This window comes from Ovis aries, chromosome 20 (genome assembly GCF_016772045.2).
Source record: "Ovis aries strain OAR_USU_Benz2616 breed Rambouillet chromosome 20, ARS-UI_Ramb_v3.0, whole genome shotgun sequence".
Taxonomy (NCBI): domain Eukaryota; kingdom Metazoa; phylum Chordata; class Mammalia; order Artiodactyla; family Bovidae; genus Ovis; species Ovis aries.
In genome coordinates, this window is record NC_056073.1 from 36,228,241 (window position 1) to 36,243,840 (window position 15,600).

Below are 15,600 nucleotides of genomic sequence, written 5' to 3' on the forward strand. Positions count from 1 at the left end.
CTGACCCACAAATAAGCTGCTCTACGGTTCTAAAAACTGATCAAAACCAATGTATCTCCTTCATGACCCAAAAGAACCCCTGGTATCACTCCATTCAAAGAGAAGCTCGAAAATTGTTCTGTGCCAGTTATTGCTGCATCTTGAGATAAGCCCACAACTCGTTTTTATTATGATTCCACGACTGGGACCTGGAAGGTCAGACATGACAATGTAGTTTTGATAACTCTTCTGCTTTCTACATCTAATTCAGCACCTACTGTTAAAAAATCACTTTTATCAGCAACGCGACCATCACCCATATCTCTCTCTGCCCCATCACATCAATAATAAGAGTCTAAAATTCATTTCAGGGGCAGCTGGGCTTTTTGACCTATTTTCTCTTCCAGTCCTACATCAAAAATAGACTTATTTTTGTTCTATGTATTAAACATACACATTTTCTTTTTTTCTCTTTGGCCTTTATGACAGAGGACTCTTTATTTGATAACCAGAAGACAATTTAATATATAGCTCAATCTTCTCCATTCTCTTGTCCTCGTCACTTCAGATATCAGTCGATTCTTTTTCACATTGCAGAACAAGGTTACTAGGCATCCAGCCAGAGGATGGAAATATCTGAGGCTGGCTCTAAGACAAACAATATTTTCAGCCACTGTCAAGAAAGATGCAGGTGGAGGTGGGTAGGTGGTTGAGGCCTGGGAAGTTAGACAAAGGGCAAGATAGGAGGAACACAGAGTGGCTGCGGTTTGCCCTGTGCCATTCCATCACTAGACAACTCCAGCTAAATGTAATTCATGTTACATAATAGCTTTTGGAGAAATTAACCCATGTTCACACAAGCAGGGAAAAAAAAAAAAAAGGCCCAGAGAGGGTAGGTTTCTGTAACTAAGTCCAGGATTAGAAACTTCCGTGGAGGTTGGAGAAGGAAATGGCAACCCACTCCAGTATTCTTGCTTGGAAAATCCCATGGACAGAGACGCCTAGTGGGCTACAGTCCACAGGGTCCCAAAGAGTCGGACACGACTGAGCGACTTCACTTCACTTTGGAGGTTGTACAACTGTTGTCACTTCAGCCACGCTCCTGGTTCTTAGGGAGGCATCCCCTGAGGCATATCCTCGGGGCTCAGGGTAGCCTCTTCAAACCACTCTCACACCCTCAGTCTCTCATCTCTCACCTATCTTTCTGTCTCCAAAGAGGAAGAGCTAAGTGAGAAGACCCTGATAGCTACTTGTGAATATTGCGTGCTTTCTGCTTTTTCACTGGGGGATGATCCTGAGGTGAAAAAAGAAAAAGAAAAGGCCTGTAGGTAAACATACATGCACGTTTACAATGCAAAATCACAAGAGTGTCTTAGAAAAAGCTGGATAAACTACCTGACTACGATGATTTTAAGAGTTATGCTTAAAGTAACTTTAATAAATGTCAAAGTCCAAACACTATTTTTTGACATTTATACAGTGCTTTATATATTTTCAAAGTGCTCATAACTATACAATGTAAGTATTTATCCATTTACTCAAAGATTTACTGAATGCTCCATGCATTTTATCAGCAATTGGGCTTCCCTGGTGGCTCAGCTGGTAAAGAATCCGCCTGCAATGCGGGAGACCTGGGTTCAATTCCTGGGTTGGGAGGATCCCCTGGAGAAGGGAACAGCTACCCAACTCCAGTATTCTGGCCTGGAGAATTCCACGGATTGTATAGTCCATGGGGTCACACAGAGTCAGACACGACTAAGCAACTTTCAACCTCTGTCTCGTCACCCAGTGACTGGATAAACTGGTTTCCTCTATTACCAACAGCAAATGACCATAAGCGTCATTTTTTTTTTTTTTTAAATTTTAGAGCAATGTTGGAAGTTCTTTATGAACCTATTAGCAGTAGAGAGAGCTATGCATTTTTATAACTTTTTCTCCTTCAACACCGCTGGCCTCTTCTTTGCCTTTTATGTGCACCTCGATAAGTTCCTAGGTTGGAGAGTTTGCAGTGATGGGGTAATCTCTTTTTTGTGAGTGTTGTTTGGTTTTAGCAACTCTCTTAATCCTAATCTCCCCATCATTTGCTTTTCTTTTCAGTTGTTTTCCAAAATCATTTATACCTGCATCTAATCTGAAAGAGTCAACCTCAACATACTTCCCAGCTGCCCTTTCCCAATTCTGCTTCCTCAGTAGTATTCAGTCTATTTATCACCATATTGCTAAGTAACATGTCTTTGTTATCCTTACTTTTTAGTCTTAAATACTATGTATTGATCTTTCACTATAGGACATGAGCTTTCACACCTTTCCCTCCCCCTGTTTACTTGTATGTTCCCTCCCTCTACTTCCTGATATGATGACATCATACACATGCTATTCAGCATCTGGCTGTGTAACAACTATGGTTACATTTCCTTTTATGTATATTTTCTTTTCCTGGAGTTAAAGTCATTTTTCTCACTTACTTAATCTTCTATGCATTTGCTAATTCAACCCCCAATTCCCTTCCACTTATCTAAGTCTTTGTTCAAGAAATTCATTCACATGAAGTAGTCTATCCTTTTAATCTTCTTGAAGCCTTTCCCTCAGACTAAATGTTTAGTCTGGTTGTTCTCCAAGCTCTTCTGATTCATGGCTCTCTCTTTAACCATGGTCTTGGAGACTCTGCTTGCCTTTCATCTGTGTTGAGTCTTCTGTTTCCTTTATCTTAAATCCTTTCTCAGTATACTCCTTTGTTTTGATGATGCCCAGAAATTCTCTAAAACCTTTCTGAAAAAGAGGTATCTTGGAGTCTGATTGATACTTTGGTGAGATATTAAGTTCTAGGATGGGAAGCATTTTACTTCAGAATTGAGATGGCATCATTCGTTTTCTGGGTGCCATTAAAAAGTCTGAAGCCATTCTGATTACAGATCCTTTTAATGTGACTTGGATCATGTCTATTGTCTTAGTATAGGCCTAGTCTTCATACATACTGCTGGGCTCGGGGTGATGGCTTTCTGTTGGCAATTCATGTCCTATAGTCATAAGAAATATCCCTGACTTATTTCATTCATAATTTCATCCTTCTCTGTTTACTTATTTTGGAATTCCTATTATTTGAATGTTAGCCTGTTCTGGATTGGTTCTTTAACTTTCCTTTCTTTCCCTAGTAAATTTGCTATCTCATTTCCTTTTGTTCTACTTTCTGGAGATTTCCTCTATTTTCTAACTCTCCTGAATTTTTCACTTTGTTACCATGCTTTTAATGTCCAAGAATTATTCTTGTTCTCTAAAGCTTTACTTTTGGCAGTCTGATCTTGTTTCAGGAATATAATACCTTCTCTCATTTTTCTGAAAATATCAAGGTCTTTTTTTTTTTTAAAGCTTTCTTCCTTCTGCATAGTTCTGTGCCTATTTTTTTTCCCTCTCATCCCACTTCTCTTTGTTTGCTTTGGCCCTATTCTTCATGTTAGTTGCGTTCCTCAGCTGTTTAGTAATCTTTGATTGCCTAAGCGTAAGGTACATGAACTGAACTGCGTCTCCCCCAAAATGCAGATGATGAAGTAAACTGGTTGTTTGGAACCAGGCTGTACTGTTTTCATTATAAATAATGATTACATTCTGATAGAAGGTCCACATCCCCTAAACCCAAAACAACAACAAAAAATGCAACCAATCATTTAACCTACAGAGCATGCACGCTGTTGCAGTTACATTTAAGTGCCATTTATAAACTGCTTCAGTGAATTCTCTTCCAGTTTCAGGTCATATTTTATGACTCTTAGAGTGGTCTCTTTCTCATCCTCTCTCAGACTTCTATAAGCCCAGTTTCTAGAAGTGCTGTGCTATCTTTGTTCTTGACTTGGCTTTCTCTGTTGGGTTTATACGAAGCATATTCACCAACCATATGTTCAAGTATGTTTTCCTCATCAAAGAATCTATTTATCAAAGTTAGTGTTTTTATGAGACTTCTTCAGCAATTATGTGGTTAGTCTACACTTAATCTTTTATTCCATTCAGCAAGCATTCACTGTTGGTGCCTGCCATCTCTGAGGAAATGTCCAACTGTGGACAGGAAGTCAACAGAGTCAACAGGGGGCCAGTCAGGTGACACAAATCACTCTGCACACTGTTCCTTACCATGGGTGGCTTAAGGATATCTATACACTCTAAAAACATTAACATTTTTAGGAAAATTTGCTTTTTTTTCTGGAAAGAATGCATATGTATGGATACATATGCATGTATATATGTAGTAAATATTATATATATATATATTTATATATAACATCAAATTCTCAAAAAATGTTAAGACCCACTGACCTAGAATTAGAGACCTAGACTAACACTTTGACTTTTTTGACCCTAACTATAGTTTTAACTATATTTTTAAAAACAGCAGATCCAATCTCCAAAGGGATCAAGAGACTGAAATTGCTCCCCAGCACCATGTCATTGGTCATTATGGGCACTCTGACTGCTGTGGTTACGTTATACTGGTGCGAGGTCCCAGCAGAGAGCCTCTTTCCATCTTCCAATCTGTCCCTGTATAATTCTGGCTGCTAATAGAAGATGAAATCAAATTAAACTACTTCACAGTGGTCTTTAAATTCTCTAATGGAATAGGATTTCAGGTACCCGACAAATTATCCATTTGGATAACCTTTCTAGACCCTTGAAGCACACTCTGATTTTCATTTTAATAGCATCTGAATAAAGAGGGCTGCTCCCTGGGGGGTCCTGGAGCTCCTGGGCTCTCTAAGACTTAATATCAAGTTAGTTGGGAAGAGATCCATCAATTACTGAATCTTTCCATTAACTCTATAATGTCCCCAGTGATCTCAATCATGTTTCTGTGCTTGATTCCAAATAGAACCAACAGTAACTGGATTCCGCCATGGAATTCACATACAGAATTCGCCCTCACCTTTTTATATTTGTTTGTCCTAAATTAATAAGTTAAAATGACTCAGAAAGTAGTTTGAGAGGATACCTTTTCATTTCACCGATAACAAAGTTCAAGAGGAAAGACAATAAAGGAATAAAAGATACATGGAAAATATTTCTTATTCCAACAGTATGACTTTGACACTCAGTATACTCCAACAGGGCTGGTAAGTGTAACAGTATTTCAGGAGAAATATCTCACTCATGACCTATGAATTCCCTCCAAATGTTAAAGATCCATGAATTTTCCTAGCTCCTCTTGACCCACACAAGTTTTTGAAATGCACTATTTTTAAGAATGAAAGTTCTACATGTGCTTATTTGCTGTGCAAATATACAGGCACGTCAATGAAACAATTTTTCTGCCTTTCCAATTTTAGTTTCCCCTCTCTGTCACTGCACACTCAATTTAAAGAGTCATATTCAAGGGTGGGGAGGGATAAATTAGGAATTTGGGATTAACAGATATACACTACATTAAATAAAAAAACAGATGGACAACTAGGATTTGCTGCATAGCACACATAACTATATTCAGTTTCCTTCAGTACCCTACAATGGAATATAATCTGAGAAAATACACAAATATACACATTCACAAAACTGAATCACTCTGCTGTACACCTAAAACATTATAAAGCAACTATGCTTCAATTAAAAGATGGGGAAAGTATCTTGTTTAAAACAATTGTACTCTAAGGATTAAAAACTGATGGAAAAAAACTGAAGATTTAGAATATATTAAAACTAAGAAATGAAAATTTGTTTCGACTACATCATTATGGCAGTTCAAGGTATCATAGAATTGAAAGTGTGAACTAAACCACTAAAATTTTTGAGTTTTCAAGGCCTTTTTTTTTTATTCCTGTCTATGATTCTACTAAATACTTGAGATTAAACATTCTTTTGCTAAAAATAGATAAGTATTCAGTGGAGAAAACCAGACTCCACCTTAACCACATGATCACCAGCAAGGGACAGAAAGGCATTATGTATCTCCGGATGTGATATGCTGAGAAGGATATAACATCATTTATTTACTTAAACAGGGCCAAATATGTGACATGAATCTAAACAGGAGGAAAATTCACACCCCAATTGAGGGACATTCCATAAAATAACTGGCCATTATTCTTAAAAAGTGTAAACACACCATGAAATATAAAGAAAATCTGAGAAACTATCTTGATTAAAGAGGACTAAACAGCTTAAATGTAAGATTCTGAACTGAGTCCCATATCAGAAAAATGACGGTTATGAAGGACAATGTCGGGATCCTTGACAAAATTGGAATCTGAACCGTAGATTAGAGAAAGCACTGTATCACTGTTAAGCTTCCTGAATTTGATAACAATATTGTGATTAAGAAACTGTTTTTAGGAAATGCACACTAAATATTAAGGGGCAAAGCAGCATAATGTCAGTTTTGTGAGTGTGTGTGTGTGTGTGTGTGTGAGTGTGTGTGCATTTTCTCAGATTATATTCCACTGTAAGTTAGGGGGAAAAGCCAATGTCTAAGTGTCTGTTTCTTGAGAAAAAGCAAGTGTAGGGAAATGTTAAAAATTGGTAAGTCTGGGTAAAGGGTATACTGGAGGTATACAACTTTTCTATCAGTTTAAAATCATTTATAAGAAATAAAAAATTTTAGAAATCACTGCTATGACAGAAAAACAACTTTGGAAGCCAACACTCTTTGGTCAAAATATTCTTAAATTATTTTGACTCTGTGGGATAAATACTTTACTGTTTATAAGAGTATGGAGCCAAGAGTCAGAAAAGAATGGGGTCTCAGACATGTCACTTATGTGTACGAGCATGCTCAGTCATGTACTCTTTGTAACCCTGTGGACTGCAGCCCACCAGGTTCCTCTGTCCATGGGATACTTCAGGCAAGAACAGTGGAGTGGGTTGTCATTTTCTTTTCCAGGGGATCTTCCTGACCCAGGGATTGAAACTGCACCTCCTGCACTGCCAGGTGGATTCTTTACCATTGAGCCATCAGGGAAGTCCATGGATGAGTTCATTTAACTTCTCCAAGTCTCACCTAACTCACCCCTAAAGTATGAAACAATACATAAAAGTTTTGTTGGAGGAATAACATGGGACAAAGTACATGAAAAATACAGACTATATGATTCAGGCACATATTAATAATCAAACAATGGAAGCTTCTTTTCCCTGCCAATATATCTTCTAATCTTACATACCACTTTGTAAAAGGTATTTTATTATGAGTAGCAAAAATAAAGATAGTCCTTAATCATGAAATAAACATGATCCTAAGAGGCAGAAGTTAGAAAAGAGTGTCATATTAAATTACAAAATATATTCTGTTGACCTAAATACACATTTAACATTAGCTCTAATACTTGGAACTACACATATAAATCCCTTGGAAGGTTATAAATATGGAGTTATTAATGAACCATAGTTATTACAGAAAAAATAATATAAGATCAAAAAATAGGAGGTTCTTTATCTTTAGAAGTTACTCCGAAGAGTCTACTCAGTTCTAAAATTGTTATTAAGGTAATAAAATGAGTTCAAATTGAATATTACAATTTTAATAAATCAAATTCATATAAAAGGCATAAAAGAATTATGTAGATCTTTCCAACTTTTCTGAAACTTGTATGAATCAAAGCATGTAATCATCACTGAAAAAAAGTTAGACTAAAATATAATAAAGATGACTTTGCAAAGGATAGAGTTTATATTCTCTTTATTTAATACAAAATCACTCAGTCCTTCTCACCCTGAATACCCACAATTATTCAGCATCTGATAGAAAACTTATAACCACATACCTTCCCACTAATTTGGTAATTATAAATTCATAAAATAAGCAGGCTAAAAATAAATGCCAAAATGAAAGAAAAAATCTAAAAAAATCATAAGAAACAAGCAATTTTTTTTCTAAGAAAGGTTAAAAAAAAAAAAAAAAACCTTCTATGAGGTCACCATAAAGTATGAACTCAGACTGCTATCACTGAACTCAAGGTTCTCAAACCATATCCAACTTTTCACTGTCCTAAAATTGGGTTATCTTAGAAAACTTGAAATACTAAGGTTTTCAAGACAAACCATGGTTCTAAAGTATAGCCATCTCTAATTTTTTCTTACAATGGCTTATATTTTAACAGAAGAGTCATATGAAAGGGTTTCAGGTACCAACAAAAATCTGTGCTTTTTCTTATCTTTACCATCCTGAGCAAAACATGGCTCCATCCTAGAGTTACATTCTACATAAGTCTAGTTCTGTGGGCTTGATTACATGAGAACTGATTTACATGATAATGGAATTAGTTCATTACCATCACATCAGGACTTAATAGAAAGTTAGGCAGTGCTCTATGGCAGGCACGCAGGCAAAAGGTCAGATTCAGAGTGCAGAAATCAAGGTAGGGGCAGTGAGGATTCACGGAGGGAGGGCTGAGATTTTTTGAAGAATGATTCAGGCTGAGAGGAATCAGGAGCAATCACCTTAAAAAACAAACAAAAGCCCACCTATGGCAGTACAGATGAACAGTGGTCTCACTGATGTTGCCTCTTTCCTAGTTTTGGAGGTGAGAAGCCTACGACCATGTCTCATGGGCTAAAATCAAGGTGTTGGCAATGCTGTGTTCCTTCTGGAATATCTAAGGGAGAATCTGTTCCTGGCCTTTTCCAGTTTCTAGAGGCCACGTGCATCCCTTAGCTCATGGTCCTGTCCTTGATCTTCAAAGCATATTACTTGTTCTCTGCTTCTGATCTTACATCTCCTCTCTGTAGGTTTAACCTTCTTGCCTTCCTCTTAGAAGAATTCTTGAGATTACACTGAGCCCACCCATTTCACATGCTTTCACTTACTCACATCTTAAAAGCCCTTTTTATTCTGTAAGGCAACACATTCACAGGTGTGAGGATTAGCCTGTGGACATTTCTGGGAGTCAATTATTCTCTCTACCACAGCTGGTCTTACTGCCTCCATTACAGGTCCCCACAAAAACCAAATTATTATGTTTACTATTAGTAGTTTATAGTCAAGAAAAAGCCATTTAATTAACTTATTATACAAACAAAAAGTCATCAGATTTATAATAAAGGAAAAGGTGAAAGAACAGGGAAATGCAGAAAACATATTTAAGTGGATGATCTAGGAAACTAAAGCACCCAAAGTTTCTAAATATTGGTTTGAATGGTGGCCTTAAGACCAAATGATAGAGAATCAAAGATAATTAAGAGTTTCAAGGGGCCTTAGAGACCATTCAAGTTGCTTCTCCATTTGTTAAATGAATACCATCTGTATTAAAACTCATTCAAGGTAGGTGATTCCCAACCACCTACATGGATGAAAATCCAGCTCATACTTCTCACTATTTCGATAGAGTCATCATAAAAGATTCTAAATAATCTGCTGAAATCTATAAAAACAAAACTATTGTTAGGCTAAAAACTCTATCAAAAATGGAAGTAAAAAGAGATATGACATGTCCAGAAAAAAGAAACTTAAAAGACCCACTAGAGGAACCAAATGCGATTAACTGCTCTAGAAACCCAAAATATTCCTTCTGAAAAGATAAATCAAATGAAAAAGATCATGAGAAAAAGGGCTTGCCTTGAGGTATGATTGGAAATTGGTTTAGAATAAAATACAATGAACAATCTAGAGTACAAAAACTCTGGAAAATACTTTTCCCTCTCCTCCCAAAGAAAAAAGTTTAATTTGAAAATCAGAAACTGTGTAAATAATGTAATTATGCTATCAAAGGTAAAAATATCAGAATTCCTTCCATTAAGGCAACTTGTGATTCTCTAAAATATTGAGCTGTTAAACTTTTACATCATACTTAGAAATAACAGAAAGTTTTAAAAACATTTAGAGAAAGTGACAAAGTTCTTGTCTATCTGCTTTATTTCTCCATTCTGCTTTTTTAAAGAATTCATAGGCAGCTAGATTTGGGAGAGCAGTTATATGCCACTGTTCTTAAATCTGCATATGATTTAAGAACATTTCTTATTTGACATCTATTCCAAGTGGTCACCTCGCCCTGATCCGAAACACCTCCAGCAAAAATTCACTCCCTCAGCGAAATCCACTGGGGACATTTTCAGTGAAGCTACCTTCATCTACCCCAAGGATGGCCCTGCAGCTGTCTCAGAAACAAGCACCTACACTCTTCCTAGCTGAGGAAGAAGCGTTATCCCTAGGGTAAATGTACTAGAAACTGCACGTGAGTGAGTTATGAGTATTTTATGCTAACACAGATCTAAACACATTATCTCTATCTCTGGTTCCAAGATGTAAGACAAGCAAGCAGGTGGATTTAATATTACAAGGTAATGTTTTAAACCAACATGAACATTCCAAAGCTAGTCTTGTCACCTAAAAATTATTTTTTTTTCAAGTCATAGGCCTCTTAAAACACAGACTTCATTAGAGTTTCATTATTTATTCTTCATCAAAATTTTCTTAAAAACAAAGTCTGGAAATGATAGCTAAGAATTAAAGGACTTTCAAAACTTAAGTTACCTCTTCTAGCTAGACTAAGAACCTCAGCCACAATTTTTAAAATACTAATAGAATTACTTAAGATTAATGAAGACTAATAAAGGAAGACTCAATGAAATAGAAAATATAAACATACCAATTTGACCTTTGGAAAGAACATTTGGGAAGTTTGATTTTAATGGAAATACAATATATTCAAGGCAACAACATATTTGCACTGAGGCATTCTAAAGACAGGATAAACAGTGTTGTTTGAAAGTAACTGTTATTTTGTTTTTCTTTCAGTATGGGTTAGAGCCTATTTTTATCACTGATTTTTTAGATAAGGAAATGGGAAACAAATTAGGGGAAAATCTCCTATCTAAGTATTTGGTAGCCATGTTTTACTTTAGTGAAGTCTAGTTACTAAGAAGTTTCAAAAGTACCTACTTTAAAGTAGACAATTGTTAACTTTTGATAAATTTAAGAAAACCAATGAGATTCAAGGCACAGGATATATCCTCTCTTTGATGGAAAGCCTCTAAAGTTTCATCACTAATACTTAATTCCCTTTATTTAAGATTCTGAATTTTATAAAGATGAAAGTCTTTCAGGCTACAGTTTTCACCTAGAGCATAATTACAGAAATTTAGAGAAGTGCTGTGGATTGTGTTGTATGTTGAAGTCATAACCCCTTAATCTCAGAACACAACCTTATTTGAAAAGGGGGTTACTGCAGATGTAAGAAGTTGAGATGAGAAGTGCGCTGGGTCCCATACCTGTTCTGACTGGAGCCCTTACAAGAAGACAGCCACATGAAGACAAGAGACACGCGGGGACATCATGTGACCATGAAGGCAGATATAAGCAAAGGGAAGACGATCGGGAAACCACCCAAAGCCAGCTACAGGCAAGGCAGGATTCTCCTGTGTGGTCCAGAGAAGCAGGGGCCTGCCTCTGGGCTTTAGTGTCCAGAATTGTCAGACCATGAATTTCTGTTGTTTTAAAATGCAATGAGCTATTAAGCCATAAAAAGACATGGAGAAACTTTAACTGCATACTACTAAGTGAAATAAGGCAATCTGAAAAGGCTACAATACCCTAGGATCCCGACTATATGACATAGTTGAAAAGGCAAAATTATGAAGACGGTAGTACTGAGGGGCAGGGGAACAACAAAAAGGGAGAGCACAGAGGGTTTGTACAGAAGATCCAACTATTCTGTACGAGACTCTAATGGTAGTTACCTGTCTTTACACATTTCCCCAAACCCACAGAATGCAGAGTGAAACGAAATATAAGCTACTGACTTTGGGTGATAATGATGTAACCAACACACCACTCTGGCGAGCGATGCTGGTATTGGGGGAAGCTGCACGTGTATGTGACAGACTATAAGGGAACTCTGTGTCCCTTCTACTCAATTTTGCTTTGAATCTAAAACTGCTCTTAAATATATAAAGTCATTTAAAAAAAAAGGTTCTGCTATGCCACAGCTGGATGACTGAAGTCTAAAAATGTAAGGAAGATGCTAAGGGGTTATGTGTAAAAGACGAAAGAACAAAATAAAAAGCATCTGAAAGTTGATTTTATGCAGAGTTCTGCTTGTGGCTAAGGCAAACCAGCTTGTATCAGACCAGTGATCTTGGCAACAACAGTTAGAAAAGGTGAATAAAATTTATAATATGTACTGTTTCAACATCAAAAAGCTATCAAGGGAGTGAGAACCTGAGAAATTAAGATCCTAGAGAAAAGCTCAATATTTGAATCTACTTTTCCCCTCTGGGTATTTAGCAATTTGTAAGCAGTGGATGGGAGCCTGAGAAGCCAAGTAAAACCGAAGAGACTGAGTGACTATGCAGAGCCTTAAGTGTTTTCATGAGCTTGCAGAGACAAAAATTAAAAGTTGAAAACCTCCCATAAAGAAAAGGCCCTGCTAACCACCACAGAATTTTGGTTTGCTCAGGCTTTTTACCAGTTCACAAGAGTTGATTATGTGTTTTTTCTTTCCAATTTCATGTTGAGTGATATCACACTGGTGATTTGAAATTGGCAGCAGTGAAAGTATTTACACTATGGAAATCGGCAAAAGCTACAAGTCAGAACCCATCCCACTGAATGTCAGCTGTTAAATACCAACCCGCCACTGTCCGCCTTCAAAAAGTTAGGGCAAGCTAGAAATAACCCAATCCTCAGAAAGACTGAAAAATAGTTTCAAAAATCAATCTCAGATCAGTTGCAATAATCAGTTTTTGTTAGAGTCTAACAAAACCAAAGTCCTCCCAGAGGAAGATATATTACAGTCTAGAACCCATAGCTGTTTTTTTTTTTTAATTAATAGACAAAGGTAATCATAGAATGAAAATGATCATATATATGGAAAGAGAAGACAAGTCATTCAAATCAAGGGAAAAAAGTCAATACAAGCTGACATCAGATTCAGATATTAGAGAATTCAGTATGGGCTTTAAGGTAACTAATTAAACATAAAAATACAGAGGAAAGTATGGGGAACTTCACCAGAACACTAGAATCTATTAAAAAAAGAATAATTTTGTAATTCTAGAAGTAAAAAAATAGATTCATTAAAGTTAGAAATTCCTTAGGTGGATTTGAGGACAGATTAAAAATAGATGAGTAAAGCAATGGTAAACTAGGATCAGTTCAGTTCAGTTGCTCAGTTGTGTCTGACTCTTTGTGACCCCACGGACTGCAGCATGCCAGGCTTCCCTGTCCATCACCAACTTCTGGAGTTTACTCAAACTCATGTCCATCATGTCAGTGATGCCATCAAACCGTCTCATCCTCTGTCGTCCCCTTCTTCTGCCCTCAATCTTTCCCAGCATGAGGGTCTTTTCAAATGAGTCAGTTCTTGGCATCAGATGGCCAAATCACTGGAGTTTCAGCTTGAGCATCAGTCCTTCCAATGAACACCCAGGACTGGTCTCCTTTAGGATGGACTGGTTGGATCTCCTTGCAGTCCAAGGGACTCTCAAGAGTCTTCTCCAAGACCACAATTTTAATGTACACACAAATCACTTGGAGAGGAAAACTGAATGGGGAGGTCTGGGGTGGGGTGGGGCTTCAGAGTCTGCATTTCCAGAAGCCCCATGCGGGGACAGCAGCTTTACTTCTGTAGGGACCAAACATGTCACTGCTGCTGTTCACCTCGCTCCTCGCTACCACAAACAGCAAGAAACCAGAAAAGAGATGAAGAGAAAACATCTAGAAACACACTTTTCTGCATGTATTTCATAGCTCAAAAAAATTTTTTTTATTAAAGAAGTTTAAAAAAGAATTAGACTATTTAAGGACAATAGAACAGTAGTTGCCAGGAGCTGGGGATGGAGAGAGTAGATGACTACAAAAAAGTAAAAGGGAATTTGAGGGGATCTGATGGAACTGTTCCATATTTTGATGGTAGGTGCAGTTACACTAGAGAATGCATTTATCAAGATTTGAAAAACCACACGCTGGAAAGAGGTAATTTTGTTGTATGCATATTATATGTCAATAAAATTTGTAATTTAGATATAAAAAGGAAAACATTTTTTTAATGTTTATGAAAAACTAATGGTAGCACACAATTTGTTTTAGTTATCAGAAACAAAGCAGAACATTTTCACTGAAAATAATCTACTTCCTCTTAAGGCTTACTAATATTTTTTCATCTTGAGCCAATGAATTTAACCGAAATTGGCTATTGTGTGAGGCGATTAATTTCTGGGGCATTCTGGGGAACAGTTTGCCTTTCCTGGATCTCAAACTCTTTCACATATATTTCATGTCATCTTATTCTAATATATCAATGAACATGTAAGAATGAAATTGAGGTTCATTGTGAAAGCAATACCACATCTGAAATAGACAGCATCAAATCTATCCCACGGAAAGGGAAGAAAACCAGGGGACTCCCCAGTAAGCAACAAATTATGAAAAGCAGCTCTTATGAAGTAGGGAAGCCTCTTTCACTCACAGATATTTAAATTTTGCCTTATTTTCAAACATCCAAGGACTTATCTTGTAAATACAGTTAGTACTAAATAAAAGTTTAAAAAAGTTTTTCCCAGTGTTATCTGATCCTCATTCCTTCCCCAAGAGGGAAAAACAAAAAGTAACATTTTAGTCGCCTAAGGTCATTAAGTGTACAAAGGTCTCCCTGCCCCTGACCCCAACTGGGAACAAACGCTCCATAATTTGTAACTTAAGGGTCACACCATGAGTTGGTTGCCTGAAGGTAGGCAACACAGCTGCATTGTTATAGCTACTGGCTAAATTTAACATCTTACAAGAAAAGTATCTCACCACTTGTGCTGGAACTTGTTCCATTTTTGCAGCAGGAGTTCCTGGTCTTGGGTAAAACTGGTTAATAAAGAGACTTGGAAATTTGTACTCTTCAACAAGTTTCACTGTTTCTTGAAAATCTTGGTCTGTTTCTCCAGGAAAACCACAGATAATATCTGTAGCAATAGTTATTCCAGGAACTCTAGAAAATAATGAGACAAAAAATGTACAAAGTTAAATGCAATCCATAATTATTCTACTTCCTTGACATTTCAAACCCCATTATTCCTTTAAAAATTAAATTTTATTTTTAGGAAAGAGACATTTGCAAAGAGTTTTAAAATGCCCTAAATAGTTAAAGTTTATAAAAAACATGGCTCCCTACCATTCCCCCAAAGTACCCATTTTTAAAATAATTCAGATGTTTGTCTTTTCTTTTACATTTTAGTACTGATGCTTATTCTGCTATTTCTAGATTTACTGATTGTTAGGCAGCACTTGACGACTTCAACAAGGATTTAGCTCTTTAAACTACTTTATCCTTCTCCTCCCAACATAATCAGTGCTCAACTTTTAGTTAAATTAACAGTATTAATGGTATTTCCATTGGTATAATTGCTAAGATATTGTTCACTCTACAGTCAACTGGTATGCTATCAATAGGGTTTCTTTTGCACATTTAATTTTTTGTATAATTAATAACTGCCTGTTTTTTTTAAAAAAATATTTACTATTCTATGTACTTAATTAAATGTTTTCCAGATTCATCAGTTTTGTCAAAATCCAATATTATTTTCTAAATTTTCAGAGTACCATATAATTCACCGGTTCCCTTTTTCTCTCTGGAAATGCCATTCCTAACTTTCTTCAAGTATGAGTTGCTTTCATAATGGACCAGCTCTCATTCTTGAATATGATTCCTTGGTCTTTTCTTCAAT

At 36.5% G+C, this 15,600-nt stretch overlaps 1 protein-coding gene across 8 annotated transcripts in view; it reads right to left on the reverse strand.

Annotated features, from left to right (window-relative positions):
- Positions 1-15,600, reverse strand: part of CDKAL1 (CDK5 regulatory subunit associated protein 1 like 1) — a 607,158-nt gene that overhangs the window by 128,707 nt on the left and 462,851 nt on the right. For all 8 annotated transcript variants that reach the window (XM_027959157.3, XM_027959153.3, XM_060403461.1 and 5 more), the window contains one exon: positions 14,684-14,864. In XM_027959157.3, coding sequence (XP_027814958.1) covers positions 14,684-14,864 — 181 coding nt within the window. The remainder of the gene's footprint in view (positions 1-14,683; positions 14,865-15,600) is intronic.